This window comes from Anser cygnoides, chromosome 24 (assembly GCF_040182565.1).
Source record: "Anser cygnoides isolate HZ-2024a breed goose chromosome 24, Taihu_goose_T2T_genome, whole genome shotgun sequence".
NCBI classification, from domain to species: domain Eukaryota; kingdom Metazoa; phylum Chordata; class Aves; order Anseriformes; family Anatidae; genus Anser; species Anser cygnoides.
This window is the reverse complement of record NC_089896.1, coordinates 5553554-5568422: the sequence shown is the minus strand read 5'-3', so window position 1 is coordinate 5568422 and position 14869 is coordinate 5553554. Positions and strand designations below refer to the sequence as shown.

Genomic DNA, 14869 nt, shown 5'->3' with positions numbered 1-14869 from the left:
TGTACATTTGTTAAGTAAATGTTTTAAAAAAAGGTTTTGACTTTCAAACTCAAAGCCAGTCTGTGAGACAGACTACAAGAAACAGATTCTTTAAAGTGATCACGAATCACAGCACGAAAGCAGAACTGGAATTTTAGAACTTATGGTTCTGTGACCTTCAAAAGCCAATCAAAGCGGTATTCCATTAACACTGTACTTTAGTTTCAAAAGTAACAATCTGCTTTTGATCTTCTGAATTCCCATCTTCCCATCAACATTACAAGTAACATTTGTATGTTTAACAAGATAAATAGTGACTAGTCATAAGCAACTGGTAAAAAACTGATTAATTTGCAGTCTAATGGACTTACTTTTCCGCTTCCAATTTAATAAGATACAAAAGCTACCGGAGTATGTGCGTGTGTATGCACACGCAGGTGGGTTTAGCACAAATGAAGGACCATACTCTTTGCAAGCATCTGAGACGAGGGGAAAAGATGTTAGCTCATACAACAGCAACTCTTACTTACTGACTGTGTTAATTTCTAGTGCCCGGAAGATGAGGAAGTCTGACTGCTGTTTCCGTAGTTCATTTTTTAGTGTCCAGGCTACCTCTCGTCCTTTGAATATCTGATGGGGAGGCTGGTTCTGTACAAAAAACACCATCTTCGTGCTGGAAGTCAGACAAAAAACAATCATCTGCTACTTCTCCAAACATCAGGCAGAGAACCATTCTCCCCTCTGTCATTACAGGGGCTTGCTCAGAATCCCAAATTTGCTTGAAAGTCAAACTTCTGGCTCCCTCTTGAAAGCAATAATGATAAACCTGGTCACAGAGTAGATGTCCCTTTAGGACATCAGATCCAATCATACTTTGAAAGCTAGGGCTGGACTGTTCTTTAGTTTGATAATGGTTTTGTCAAGCCTAGGTTCAAACATTTCCAAGCATATCTTTGCATGTTCACACTAAATATGGAATTACTCAAACTTTCTGGTCTTCCCATTTTCATAATCTCCTCCCTCACTCTGGGATCCTTAGACCTTATGACCCACGGAAGTCACAGGCTCATTTAACTGTTCTGCACAGAGCTCCAACAACAGAGAAAATAATGAAGATTTACAATCTTTTGCACATTGCAAAGCTTACTTTGAATGCAGGGTTAGAGCCAGGAAAACAAAAAAGTACTGGTACAGAGGTTGCTGTATTCTCCCTCTTTAATTCTATGAATTTTCTAATAGAAGAACTTGCTCCCCTAGGCTTGCAAGCCTTGCAGAGCTCTGGGTATCCTTCAGATTCACAAAGGGATAACTCAATGTTTCAGGTTTATTATTACCAGTGATCTTTTGAGTGAGTCAACAGCAGCTGGGGGAAAAAGATCTTTTTAAAAAGTACAAGTTACTTTGATAGTTGAGGCAAAAATGTGATGTTAAAGCCATCTGTCAGAAAATAACCTCTGCTCTTTTATCACACTTCCCACTCTTTTGTCTACTTAATAAACATAGATGAAGTGTTAATTACAAGAATGCCTTACTTGTCTTTTTCAGTGGAAGAACAGTGGCAACTGGTCTGGTCATGGCAGAGATAGAAAGGTAATACTGAAAACAGAAAGTGCTGGCTCTTCTGTTCTGAGCTCTTTAGGTTTGCACGGACAATGAATTCTGATTTTACTGCTACAGCAGGCAACACGGGCATGAAGGAATCAATACATTATTGAACTCAGGAAAGTCTGAAGCATAACTGAGGACTTATTTCTGGCTTGCTGCATGATTTTAAGCATGTCACAATTTTTTTTTCCTCAGTGCTTCATTTACCTTAATTTTTAGTAAAAGTGGAGTAGTTTTAAGTGTAATACTGCGCTTATTTCAACAGATTATCACCCTGTCCTCGATAACTTAGTTGCCACGCCACTCAAATTCACATTCAGGCATCCTCAAACATACCTATGGTAATGATGGATTGCTTTTAGTACATAGATATGTATTAAATAGACATTTCAGAACTAGTTGCTGAAGTTTTCTGCAAAATAGTGAATTTCCCAGACCAACCATTTGTACAGAGGTGGAAAGCTGAATTTGACCAGGTACTTTCATGCCAAAGCAGCATGAAGAGGATCCAGCTGGGCTGAACCATCCTTTGTATGACTTGCTGGTTACTCTACTTGAAGTTGAGTAGGTCCAGGCAGGCAACAGGACCCTGGCCTACAGCCCTGCCTATATGCAGATTTCCACTTGTTTAGAAGAGACCAGCTGTAGTTTATTTTAAGCTAAATCACAATCAAAACCAAGTTTTTGTCTTCTGTTCAAACGACAATTACACTGGCTTCCAACATTTCATTTTACATTCGAGTTGTGCAGGCAGTAAAGCCAATATAAAACTACAAAGTTGGCATGCGAAGCTACTGCTAAGAGCATTGCTATGCCAGCACTGTGCACTGCTCTAGTGTGGCATCAACTTTTCACTAAGCTACTCCTTTATCAAGCCCCATTATTTGTCCAGTTATAAATCAGTTGTAGAACCTCCTTCAGACAGTCCTCACAATCCTCATAAACAAAGATTAGTTCTTATTTTACAGATCTGTGGGGCAAAGGCATTAACAGCAGACAAGAGCTTTGAGGACAATGCACCATCTCCAGATGGAAAAGATAGCCAAGACCTGCTTGGCAACATGCCTCCTCTGACCTAAGCAAGCAGGAATATCAATTTTAAGCAACATCTTTGTACGTTCTGATTATCCAATCTGCTTCCCAAGAGAAAACAGCCCTTCATTTACTAAACCCTTACGCATTCCCCCTCCTTGTACATTCACAGACAAACCCTACCTTTGCTCAGTGTACGGCTGGATCTTTTGCACGGTGATGTCTGAGTCAAGGACCCCCAGCAGAACCCCTATTTGTCGGATGAACATCCCCTTCTGCCTCTCAGTCAGCTGGCTGACGTTAACATCCAGAATGATTTCCACAAGGTTATTTTTTCTAGGATCTAGTGAGAAGATTGATGAGATAAATAGACGTTCTAAAGATCTGTATTAACGGTCTGGCTACAAGTCAGGCGTCTAGCATCTTTCCAAAATGTTTACGCTTTGAACACAAAAGTACGGAATCTTGCTGTAGGGAGAGATACAGGTCTATGACCTTCACAGCTAATGGCAAGTGGCAAGAGTCAGCCTCCAACAACCACACAAAAATACAATTATTTCCCCCAGAACTTTTGATGTTTGACACTTTTGAGCTGGATCTACAGTACATACTTAGTACAGTACCCTGACTATGTAACCATATTTACAATATGATCCTATGATACCCTAACTGTCTTCAGAAAAACAGAGGGCTTGCTAATAGGCTGTAGGCAAATGTGGTACAGCACAGAAACAGACTCACCCGGTTTGACTTCCACTGTTGTCCGTTCTACATCACTCTCTCCTTTGGCATCTGTTACTCTGAGATGGAATGTGTAGGTCCCTTCCACCAGATTGGACAGGAGAAGGATGGGATGATGGTCTGAATTATTTAAGACTTCCTGGAAGGCAGAGCCAAAAAAAAAATAATCAGGAAACCAAGCCACAAACTAGCTTGATATATAACCATATTTAAGGATATCACTAAAAGGTAATGGGTGCAATGATCAGCTTTTTATTTCCTCAGAAGTTGTCAGTGCTACCTCTCACCGACTTCTATGGTGCTGCAGACTGCCATTTAAAAAAGAAAAACTCACCCCAGCTGCAGGGCTGCCCTCATCCCGGGTCCACAGGTAGCTGACAATTCCCTTATCATCAGAGGATTTTGATCCATCCAGTTCGGCTGTATTTGTAGGCAAGGTGATGACAACATTTCCCGCAATCTTTGCAACAGGTGGCTTGTTTATCTCTAAGCAAACAGAAATAAAGCAGTTGGAGGAAAATTTGGTAATGCCCAATGAAAAACCTGCTGCCTTAGATCTCTACTGCAACCCAGAAATACTTGTCTAACCCTGGGGGAGAGAAGGGCAATTATGTGCTGTGGGATTTAGCTGAAGACACTATTCCTCCAGAGAAGGATAGACCCCTGACTTACAGAAGGCCATTTCAGTGCTCTACACATTATTCTTCACCCATTCCTGCTAAGCTCGCCTCTGCTCAAACAGAACCTGGGTCTCAAGCAGTTCTGCGTGTGGCTGGACATACCTTCTTTGACAATAACGTTGACCGAGCTTTGGCTCTGCAAGTTCCTCTCATCTTTAACTGTCAGAGTAAACTCGTATGTCCCAACTTGAAGGCCTGTTACAGTGGCAATGCTGCTGTTTGCATTCTCCAGCTTGACACCATCTGGGCCCCTAAACAAAGTACACAAGGATCAGTTTAAACTTTGTACAGATCGTTGGAGCTAGCCTCACAACAAACATGAGGCTCGAGCAGAGTTTATGGAGATGCAAGCAGACAGCTGCCTGGAAATAAAAAGTCCATGACAAAAAGCAAAATTATTTTCTTCAGTTACAGCAAGAAAATCAAAAAAGTGCATCATTCAGAACAAGGACTACACTATTTGGTGATTTAGTGGTTTTTTGTTTGTCTGTTTGTTTTAAACCAGGGTAACACTGATATCTACATTTAAGTAGGGTTTAAAAAAAGCAGAATTCCCAGCAAAATGGGCTCATGTGAACTGCATAATAAGCCAACTTTTTCTTTTAAGAAAAGGTACAGAGCAAAAATAGTTCCTGCATTTATAGGAGCTTTACACAAACTTTTGCATTAGCAAATAGGAAAAGCTACTGCAAGTTGCTCCTAGGCTCTTTCCTGAATTCTCTAAAGCACTTTCAGGGAATTTAGAGTCTGAGCAGCAGAACACTGCCTCTTTCAAATATATTGCAAAAGTATTAAGTCAGAAAGCCCTGCTGTTATTTGATTACGAGAGTCAGCCTCTTCATAAGATCAAGACCACATTACACCAATTCAATTCAAACACAGCCGGTCTCCTTTACATGTCACAACCACACTGAGAATGGGCATCAGGCCTAATGCTCGAGAAAAAACTCCACCTCTCTCCAGTTAAACCTAAATCCTTGTCTCATTCAAGTCATTGGTGAAGCTTGTCAGGCCCGATGAGACCAGGATTTAACAAAAGAGGGGTACGTGTGGTGTGTCTTGTTTGAAATTAAAGACCCAGATACTTGCAGAAGAATGGTCTGGAAGATGATACACACCGTGTTTTTTCCCAAAGAAAGGAGACTATTTTCTGGTCATCTGAGCTCTTGCTGCCATCTAGAGTGGTGCTGTCCACAGGCAGAGTTAATTCTTTATCTGGACCAGCATCCGCCTTTGGAGGCTTATTGTTCTCTGAAAAAGGATTGCAATACCTTTTTACACATACGCCATAAAGGTGGAGCTTACTCCCCCAGCATTAAGAAGCTTCTCCAAGATCCCTAGTATACTTTTTGTCCATTATTTCTCAGAATACTCAGAAAAAAGTGAGTTAAAAAGCAGTTAGGAGTTCAGATCAGTTCTATTGACATTATTACAGAAGCTTTTCTGAAAGAAACACAAAGCTACTACAAGATCTAGAATATATTAACAGAATGATGCTCACCTCTAAACACTGGAATTGAAGTGGCAAAAAAACTAAGGGCAGCTTACCTGGCTGGACTATCACAGTGACCTCTGCAGTGGACTGGTGCCCAGCAGAATCAGTCACTATTAGCTGGTACGTGTAATCACCTTCTTGCATTGCAGAGAGCTGTAAGACTGGTGTCCTCACCCCCTGCGAGAAAACATAGTAATGTACTGAGAAGACTCCTTACACCAATCATTATAGATCTGAAGACTGTTTTTAAAACAACTATTATCAGCAGATTCTAGGGGCTTATTATTAACCCCTGCTGTGGGACCAGAAGCCTGTGCCACTTAAGCATCTGCAATACTCACACACAAATTTATGCACAGCACCAAGGACACTGTTGTGGAACAAAGTAACAGTAAAGCCACACAGGTAAGGTAAACAGACCCTTTGAGATTCAGTAGTTAGCAACCCAAACAACATTCTCTGGAACCCTGGTCAAACCACAAAATTTGTGAACCTAATTAATGGACTTCCTTATTCCATAAATGTGACCTTTGTAATGATCTTTAAAAGAAAAATGATGATAGGGAAACAAGTTCCTGCTTTATACTGTTTGGGACTGAGGAGTGGCTGGTTAGTATCAGCAAAGTTGATACTCCAAAGTTGAACTCAAAAGGTTCATTTCACTGTGTTTGCCCGTGACTTGGCACAAAGGGTTATTCTGTGAATCTAAATGCCAAGAAGTATTCGAAACTGCATTGCTCAAGAAAGGAAATAGGATGCCGTTGAAAACACGTGGCTAGACTGGTGCTGGTACCGGCTCAGCCATAAGCCAATACCATCGTCACATGGTTTTAAGTGTTTATTTAACCATTATGTGCACGCTCTGTAGGATTCTAAGAAATACTTGATAACAGCCACTTAAAAATGGGTTGGTTATTGAAAAAAACAACAGCCAATGAGTGATCCAGGATGAGCACAGGAGACCCGCACTGACCTGCATCTCCATCACCTTCCCTTTGCTGTTAGGGCTGAGCAGCCACTCGTAGCTGACAATGCTATGATCATCGGTGCTCTGATTCCCATAGAGGGTAATGGAATTCTGAGGCAGGGTGATCACTTGGTTTGGGCCTGCATTCGCCACTGGAGGATAATCCACTGCTTTGTTCACAGTCAGGTTGGCAGTGGTAGAGTTGCTGGCACCATCTGAGTCCACTACTGTTAGACTGAAGAGAAAAAATAAATTGTGAAAGCAGTGAAGAGTCGTAATTATCAGAACAGAATATAAAACACTGGCTGGAATTAACTGAAATGCAAAAGGGATAGAAACTTAAGGCACTTAAGGACAGGATAGTCTTTTTTTTTTGGAAACCAGGCTAACACTTCAGGAATCTTGTACATTTCATTCCTTTATTCTTAAGGGATGAGAGCAGGCCAACAGGTCCAGGCAAAACCTACCTGAATGTGTAATTCCCAGGTACCAGGTTGGTCAGTGTCAGTATGGCAGTATCGCTAGAAACCTTTTCCTCCCGCAAAGGACCCTTCAGTTCTTCCCAATGATAACTGACAATTTTATCATCATCAGTGCTTTCTGTTTCAATTAGGAAAGAAAATGGACATATAAAGAGTTGGAAAATAATGCTTCACAAAATCCAGATGTTCAGTTCCCAACTTCGGTCATAGGCTTAGGGGGCAAAGGCATTTCTGGTACAATCCCCGTGGTCTCTCTTACACTCAGATACCCAAACAGTATATTCTCCTCTGCCCTGTTTCACAGGTACACTTGAACACCCTTAATCCCAGGTTTGTGTGTGTGTCGGGGGAAGAAACAAACAAAAAACCACTAACAAAATAGTACTAGTGATGGACAAGACAACCTGAATATATTTAAAGAAACTCCTGAAAAGCTCCAGTGTGGGCCAGGATCAGTAGAGGTGGTGTGATAGCTGGCCAATATGTTTGAAGCTTAACACAAGGTTTTTTTTTTTTTTTTTTTTTTTTAAATTCAATTCTAAGTAGCAATCTCTAGAGCTTTCCTTTTCTAAGAGATTCACCCAGGTGAGTCCCTTCCAGAGGAAACATGGATAGGTGCTGGTGTGTGCATTCCCCTCTCCTGGCAGGAGAAGCTGATTCTTTTCACTAAACTTTACCCAAAGGGCCAGCCTAGAACCACACACAAAGAAACCAGGCTTGCTGGACTAAGGCATTTAAAACAGCAGGTACTCACGGCTGCCATCAATAACAGTTGAAATGGTTGGCAGTGAAATTTCCTGGAACTGTGGAGAGACAATGGCAACTGGAGGCCGATTCACCCGAGGCTCTGCAACAACGACAACCAAGCTGTTACAATGACATCTACAGGCAGAGCACGATACAAAACCCTGACTAAGGAAATCTACAAAACTGCTTTGCCTTTGGGCACTAGGAGTGGCAGTAGAATACATGTTGCACATCACCTTCCCCCTTCCCAGCTCTATCTACCCCTTCAGTCCCTGCAGTCATTTAATCGACAGCTCAGCAAGTCCAGGAAGGCAGTCCAAGTGTGGAGTTGATGTGCCATGCAGCTTCGAGACAGCCACTGATCAGACTGACTGCAGAGAACTGCATAATCACCAACAAAACGATCCTTGCTTCCAGCAAGTTATGAACCAGTGAAGGGAAGCAGTGCTAACAAAAGGGATTTTAAAAAAGGAAGGTGAACTGCAACCACGCAAGTACTCTGGAAATGGCCACAGTGCATCTGTCCTCCCGTTCTGAGACAAGCACTCAAGCACAGACTATTCTAACAGCAGCACCTAGAGCTTCTTGCCAAAGTTTGGCTGCTGCTCTGAAAAATGAATGATTTTGATGCATGCTGCCAGCTGCGGATTCCCTGCTTATAAGGAAATGATCAGCAACAGCATCCAAAGAGCAGCCACACACACTTGCTAATTTAGGGAGCGCAAGAGCAATTCCTTGCCCACAAAAGTTCTGGAAGAAGTCTTGCTGAAGTGTACAAAATAAAGTTCTTTTGCATAAAAGGAGATACGGAACATGTGGTTCCCTCTTTACGCAGCCCATCTAAAAAGTAAGAGCTAGTGAATGCATAAGCTACTGTATTTATACCAGCTCATCTGCAAACTATGCTTTTAAAAACAGTGAGGAATGAGATTTGACTCAACCTGCCTGTGGTTGGGAACGATATTCTTTACTGGACAGGGAAAAAAAGAACCTCCAAAGGAGCTTCAAAGCTCTGGCTTCCTTTCATTTTCTGCTCCTGCTGCTATAAGCTTTTTACCCGGTTACAGCTAGTTTCTATTGCTGCAGTGGTCTTCCAGCATGAGGCATTTAAATGCTTTTGTATCAGTATTCCAGCTCTTGCACTGAGTGTTTGACCTGGGTGCTGTATAGCAAATAGCTATGTGTATTAGCATGGCTTCACATTTCAGGAAATGACTTAACGCACATACATATATACTGAGTTCACTGCACAATGACTTTTCATGATGTTAAACTAGGGTCTAGTCAAATAAGCAAAACAGAGACAGACGAAGTTAAGGAAAGATACAACCCCACTGAACTCACTTGGATTCACTGTTACGTTCACATAACCTTCTCCATGTGCATTTTCGCCATCAACGACAACTTTGAATTCGTACAGACCAACAGTAAGCTGAAAAGTAAACACAATTATTAACCTTCAAGATGCTAGCACCTTGACTTGAGATACTGAAAGGTCAAGGTATCAAGCTTTGGCACAGCACTGTATTAGCAGCATGGAACAGGCAATTCTGCTCCAATCTATGCACACAAGGCAAAGGATGGCTTCCAAGCCAAGCTATTATTACATGTATTTCAGTTTACAATGACTACACAGCAACCAAAGAGTAATATTTCTTATCACCACAGGTGACAGGGTTGTCAGTCAAGCTTGACTTTCTAGCAACAACAGGCAAACAGAAGAGATCTAAGAGATTAGTTCAGGTTGTCTGGGCACAGGAATCCATGCTAGCAGATTGCATTTGAGATAAAAAAAAGCCTGCACGTAAGAAAAGAAATTCTCTTCTTGTGTGTTTTTACAAAGGAAAGTATTTTTTCTCTTTTTTCTAGGTGATGTGAGTGAGGCAGTCACCCCTTCATCATTCACTGTTGAATGAGATGGAGAAGGACTGGGTGCTGGACAACAATTATGGTATCCAAAAGGCTGAAACCCTGACAGAAACAGACATGCTCCTTTTGAAGGGCTTTTCTCTGCATAGTACCACGATTAAAGCCTGCAGTTTTTTTTTTTTTATGAGTGCAGTAGAATCCATGACGCTTAAAGGAATGTCTCATAAAATCAGAACTGTACATTCATGCAATATTTAAAGTCATTCCCTTGTTAAGAAAACCCATGTGCAGAAACTAACGATCCTTTCACTCTGTTAGAGCTAAAAGCAGCAGCCAGGTATGAGGTATTCCATCGCTCTAAGCTAATGGAGTCAGCAAATCATTTTTCAGAGGGTAGTACAAGGCTTCTGACCTAAGCAGACCACTACATTGTTTCAGCAGTAGAAATATTCACAACCCTTTGTTAAATTGTGCCATTTTTACAGTTTGACACACTGCTTGTAGGCAGCCTTTAGATCCTGAAATCAATTTCTTTCTTTCCCTCATGCCAGAGCAATCTCTTTTTTATAAGAGACTTAGAAGAGCTTGTAGTCAAATGTTGGCTGCCTGCCCATCACGCAATTCCCTATTCATCCTGAAATCACAAACAAGTCTTTCTTGACTACCAGGGTCCCCGTCTTCTCCACTAGGCATTCCATACAATAGGATACTAAGCAGCAAAATAAGCTTTACCTTAGATAACTTAAGGGTCTGAGAGTGCTTCCCTTCCATTTCTCCACTGTAGTCTTTCGGATGAGTAATCAGTTCCCACTCGTAGGAATAAGTGGTTCCTTAAAAAAAATAAAAATAAGAATCCAAAAGTTAGTTTTTAAAAGACTGCCTTTCTGCCATGCTGAAAAAAAAGCAAAGGTATTAAACATTTACAAGGCTCATTCTGCTGCACTACAGAGAAATGAGACAGCTTGGAGTTTGGACTGTAGATTTTGGGAATATACCCAGGAAAAGAAACAATCTGTGCTTCTAAACACATTTACTCAGGAGCCAAAATCCATCATTCTGCCTCTAAGGCACTGAAGAGGTTTGGAACAATCACAGCTCCAGAATGATAAGAGAGAAAAGCCTTATTGTGCCCTCAAATCCTGCAGGCACAACATAATGCCGGTTTTTGAACAGGAATACATCTCATCTACCCCTGTTGCTGCGCAACATGTAGCTTGCTCGCCTCCCCTTTACAGTCTCTCACTGCTATTGTGGACCGAGCTATAAGCACGAACTTCACAAATACCCATGAAAAATTCGTATGATGATATGAAAACTGCATAGGAAAATATTCTTCAGTTTGTCGAGCCCACCAAATCAGATTTAAATCCACCAAATGAGAGAATATGTGCTAAGAGAGGTTGTCATGTACCAGCAAATATCACTAATACACACTGAAGAGCTGCTTCTTCACATGGCACTGAGAATATGCTGCCTCCCAAACCTAACCTAATGATTTTGTGGCACTTTCTATGTTTTTTGTCTCTTTCTGTTTTCTGTGAGAGGCAGCATATGAGGCAACAGCACAAGAGGAAAAATTTTTACAGGAAACTCTTCTTTGACAAAGATGTTTTCAAGACTGCCCTTATTCAATGCTTTAGGTAATGCCTGTTTGTCATTTCACCATCACAAGCCATTAGCAGAATTCTCAGGGAAGCCTTACGAGGTGGTGGCTCGGGAAGCACAAACGCATTCAGCTGAACTTCGTTCTTTGGCAGGGTCACTTCGACGCTGTCTCCAGCAGAAACCACCAGCTCCTTCACAACTGAGAGGGAGAAACACAGAATTGAAAGAGGAACAGAAAAATTAGATACGTACATAAAACACCACCCTGGCTTCACAGTCTGTGAAATAAAGATCAGCCACAACTGGCTGTATTTTGTAAACATCCCCATCACTCAGTATAGCTCCTGTTTCAGGTTTCAGGCTCATTGTTAAAGCACAAGCACTAATGGGGTTTTACAATTACGAGGCAAACCCAAAATTACTCAGTCACCTCCAGCTCTTTGCAGACACTGTGCAGCTCCTGCTCCTTTTCTAAAGAGCTGAAACGTGACCCCTGGGCCCTGCACAGGGGCCTCTATTCAGCCAGGTCCAGCAGGACGGGAAGGGTTTCAGCTGACAGGTTTTTGGCAGAGAACCCAGCTGCAGCCTCATGGCAGAGCAAGACAAACACTGCTATTTACCAAACTGCATTTTCAGTTCTTTACAAATATACGAAGAATCCAAGGCATTTCTTAGTTGAAAAACTGCTTGCGGGCTACGAGATTTTCTAAAATCTGCATAGCTACCACACTGCGTATGGGAACTCAAAACACAAACCTTTTTTTCCTTTTATTTACATTTTGTTTTCATCCACTTCTTTTCCAAATAGGACAGGCCTGTAGCATTTCTTAAGACTTTTCCTGCAATCCTATTTCAAATAAATTAACAGGTAGCTTGTTTTCAAAGACTACTAGGGAAAGACCAGAAAATTATGGCTGGTGACTTTTTTTTTCTGCTTGTTAGCATTAAAATGACCAGAAAGTTCACTGCATTTCTTAAGAGTACCTCTCAGCTTCCTCCTCTTCCCATTTATTTTTGTCTTTTTTATTATTGGGCCTGGGAATTATGCACAGAAAACAGGAATGTAAGTTTGCTATTTCCTAGTCTGACCCCATCAAAGACAATGTTTCAGAGATATGCATCAAAAATCCAAGTAAAGATAGACACAGAAAATGTCAGTAAACATTTAGCCTTTCTTCTATTTAATAGCTATTGGAATTAACCAGTTAACTAAAAGAAAACAAATTTTTCAGATCCTTTTTCCCCCCTTCTCAATTACTCCATCTCCTGGGATTTTATAACTCCAGTAGTCTTTCAGCTGCAAAGAATTCCAAGGCAAAAAGAAATCTGACCTCAGTAGAAAAAAAAAAATAAAACAAAACAAACAGACAAAACCCCAAAACTCCTCTTAGAAAAAAATACCCTTCACATCATCCTCTCTGTATTATTTAGCAAAACAAGGAGGCCCTGGCTACATTACATTTCCAGCACAAGCCACTGAAGCTGTTTAAAATAAGTTTTCCAGTTTTAGCTGGGGTAAGTCCTTAAAAAGAATACTGTTAGCACAGGCATCCAATCAGCTTCCTGCCAAAAATGTCTTTGGATGCAACATTTCCTTTACACTTTCCATTTGTTCCCTTGTAAGGGAAAAGAAACCCTAAATTCAAAAGAAATTCAGCAAACTGGATTAACAGAATTCTGAGATATCACACGACCAGTAAACATCATTCGATGTAAGCACGCATCCTTATAGGATGAGCTAATGGCCTCGGCGGGTTAACAGAACTGTCCAAAGTGCATTTTTGTTTTTATACATTCTCAAATGTTTGCTTTAAGAAATACCAGTGTGAATAGAAACGTGATTTTGCTGCAAAGCAACATGTGGGCTAATGGCCAAGTGCACTGCTCTGTGGCTGAACTGTGCATTGACATTTCAGGGATGGAAGAGAAAAGAATCGGATACACCCCATCTCTGTCACTAAACTTGAGAGACAGCAGTGTGTCGTGACTGCTGAAAGAACGCTTCACATGGCTGTGCCTCGCACCCCATCTCGACTTGCATTTTGGGAACGAAGATATCGGTTACTTCCAAGCTGTTCCTGGAAACAGACCCAAGGGTCACGTGCAGATTTGTGATGCTGCAGTCCCGTTCCAGGACCTCATCAGTTAACGGGTACCAAGCACCCCAAGTGCTGACACACATCTCAGCACCCTTTCAAAAGTACAACCATTTGTGAAACTACCTCGTGTTTTTCAGTGCTGTGATGGCTTAACAAAACCTAACTAGATGACCTCTGCAGAAGCACTGCATGTTTTCACCTGGGGTAGTGGCAGTAGTACTCGGTGATGCAGCAGTGTTGGTCTGGACTGTCGAAGCACTAGTGTTTGTGGGAACACCGCTTGGCACAGAAGTAGCAGTCTGCAGCTTTGTTGTGCTTTTCCCCTGCACAGGGCTGATGGTGGGCAGCGTATCTGAGGAGTGGGGATGGATGAAAGCGTCATCTGGCTGCTCAGGCTTCTCCGTCTTTCCAGTAGCTGTCAAGCCCAGTGCTACGGGACTGGAGAAAGTAGTCAGCGCTGACAGCTCTGGTGTGGGTGTTCCTGTGTGGGTCTGGAAAGAAAAGAGCAGTCTTAGTTTAATTGAGCTCTGACTGTCGGTTTTGTTTGACTGTGTTCGTTTCACACTGGACCCAAATTCCTTTGGGTCACGCTGTAGAATAAACTCCACCAGAAATTGCACTTCTCCAGTCTGGAGGAAGCTGAAAAAAAGGCCCTGGTTTCTTTTCCCGCTAAGGAGGAAGCTTTACTGCTTCCACTTTTAGAATGTTTCTCCATGTCCTTCCACAGCAGACAGACCGTTTCTAGCTCCATGGAACACCAGTTAAGATCCTAGGTCCAAATACAGCTTGCTATTGATGTGGCAAACACGACAGAAGATCCAGGTTCAAAACTGTGAGTGAGCGGGACTGAAAGAACAGAGCTGGGATAAGGCAGGAGCAGGAAACACGGACCGGGAGCTGGGGTACATTTTGGGTATTTACCCAGGCCATGTAGTCCTTTTCCTAAAAACGTGCAGTTGTCAAGCACAAAGGAGGATGACTGCAGTGGCATTTTTATTTAATAACCCAATCTTTTCAGCAAGACGGAGTTTATTTCAGAACCATTCTTCAAAGCAAAGTGGCCTGACACAAACAACTCCCTCAGTGCATGCCAGAGGAGATGCTTTTGGGGCAGGGAGCTGAGCTTGCGGGCAGAAAGGTTGCTCACATCCATAGAGGATGAACCACTTTATTGAAAATAATCAAAGTGGCAGGAACAATTTCCTTTCCTTCACCAGAAAATTCCTTCTGCAGTACCTAGCCCTATTCCAGTTCTTAGTCTGCCAGGCAGTACTCTTGACAATTCACCTTTTACCATAAAGTACATGTGTGTAGCATGTTTTCTTGAGCTAAATCTATTTTGGGAACATCTGCTAAATATTTAAAATGAAACAACTTACCATCTTTGACTTGGGAAGCGTTTTGGAACTGGATTGCCCACCACAGGAATTGATTAAAAGTTCATATTGAAGGAAAAATTATCAAGCTTTTATACTATACCGTGCTACTGGCATTCAGTCCAGGAAACAGGGACTGTAAAAGCGTTTTAAACCACCGTGGGCAACAATCTGTTAACATTGGGCTGTGCT

At 41.8% G+C, this 14869-nt stretch overlaps 1 protein-coding gene across 1 annotated transcript in view; it reads right to left on the bottom strand.

Moving 5' to 3' along the window:
- KIAA0319L (KIAA0319 like) overlaps positions 1-14869 on the bottom strand; it is a 31543-nt gene that overhangs the window by 5190 nt on the left and 11484 nt on the right. Inside the window, exons 4-17 of the mRNA XM_066982383.1 lie at positions 13501-13792; positions 11300-11401; positions 10330-10427; positions 9073-9160; positions 7736-7828; positions 6967-7099; positions 6506-6734; positions 5586-5709; positions 5156-5288; positions 4140-4288; positions 3692-3843; positions 3358-3496; positions 2800-2959; positions 510-652 (exon numbers count right to left, since the gene is read on the bottom strand). Of these exons, the coding sequence (XP_066838484.1) occupies positions 510-652; positions 2800-2959; positions 3358-3496; positions 3692-3843; positions 4140-4288; positions 5156-5288; positions 5586-5709; positions 6506-6734; positions 6967-7099; positions 7736-7828; positions 9073-9160; positions 10330-10427; positions 11300-11401; positions 13501-13792 (2035 nt within the window). The remainder of the gene's footprint in view (positions 1-509; positions 653-2799; positions 2960-3357; positions 3497-3691; positions 3844-4139; positions 4289-5155; positions 5289-5585; positions 5710-6505; positions 6735-6966; positions 7100-7735; positions 7829-9072; positions 9161-10329; positions 10428-11299; positions 11402-13500; positions 13793-14869) is intronic.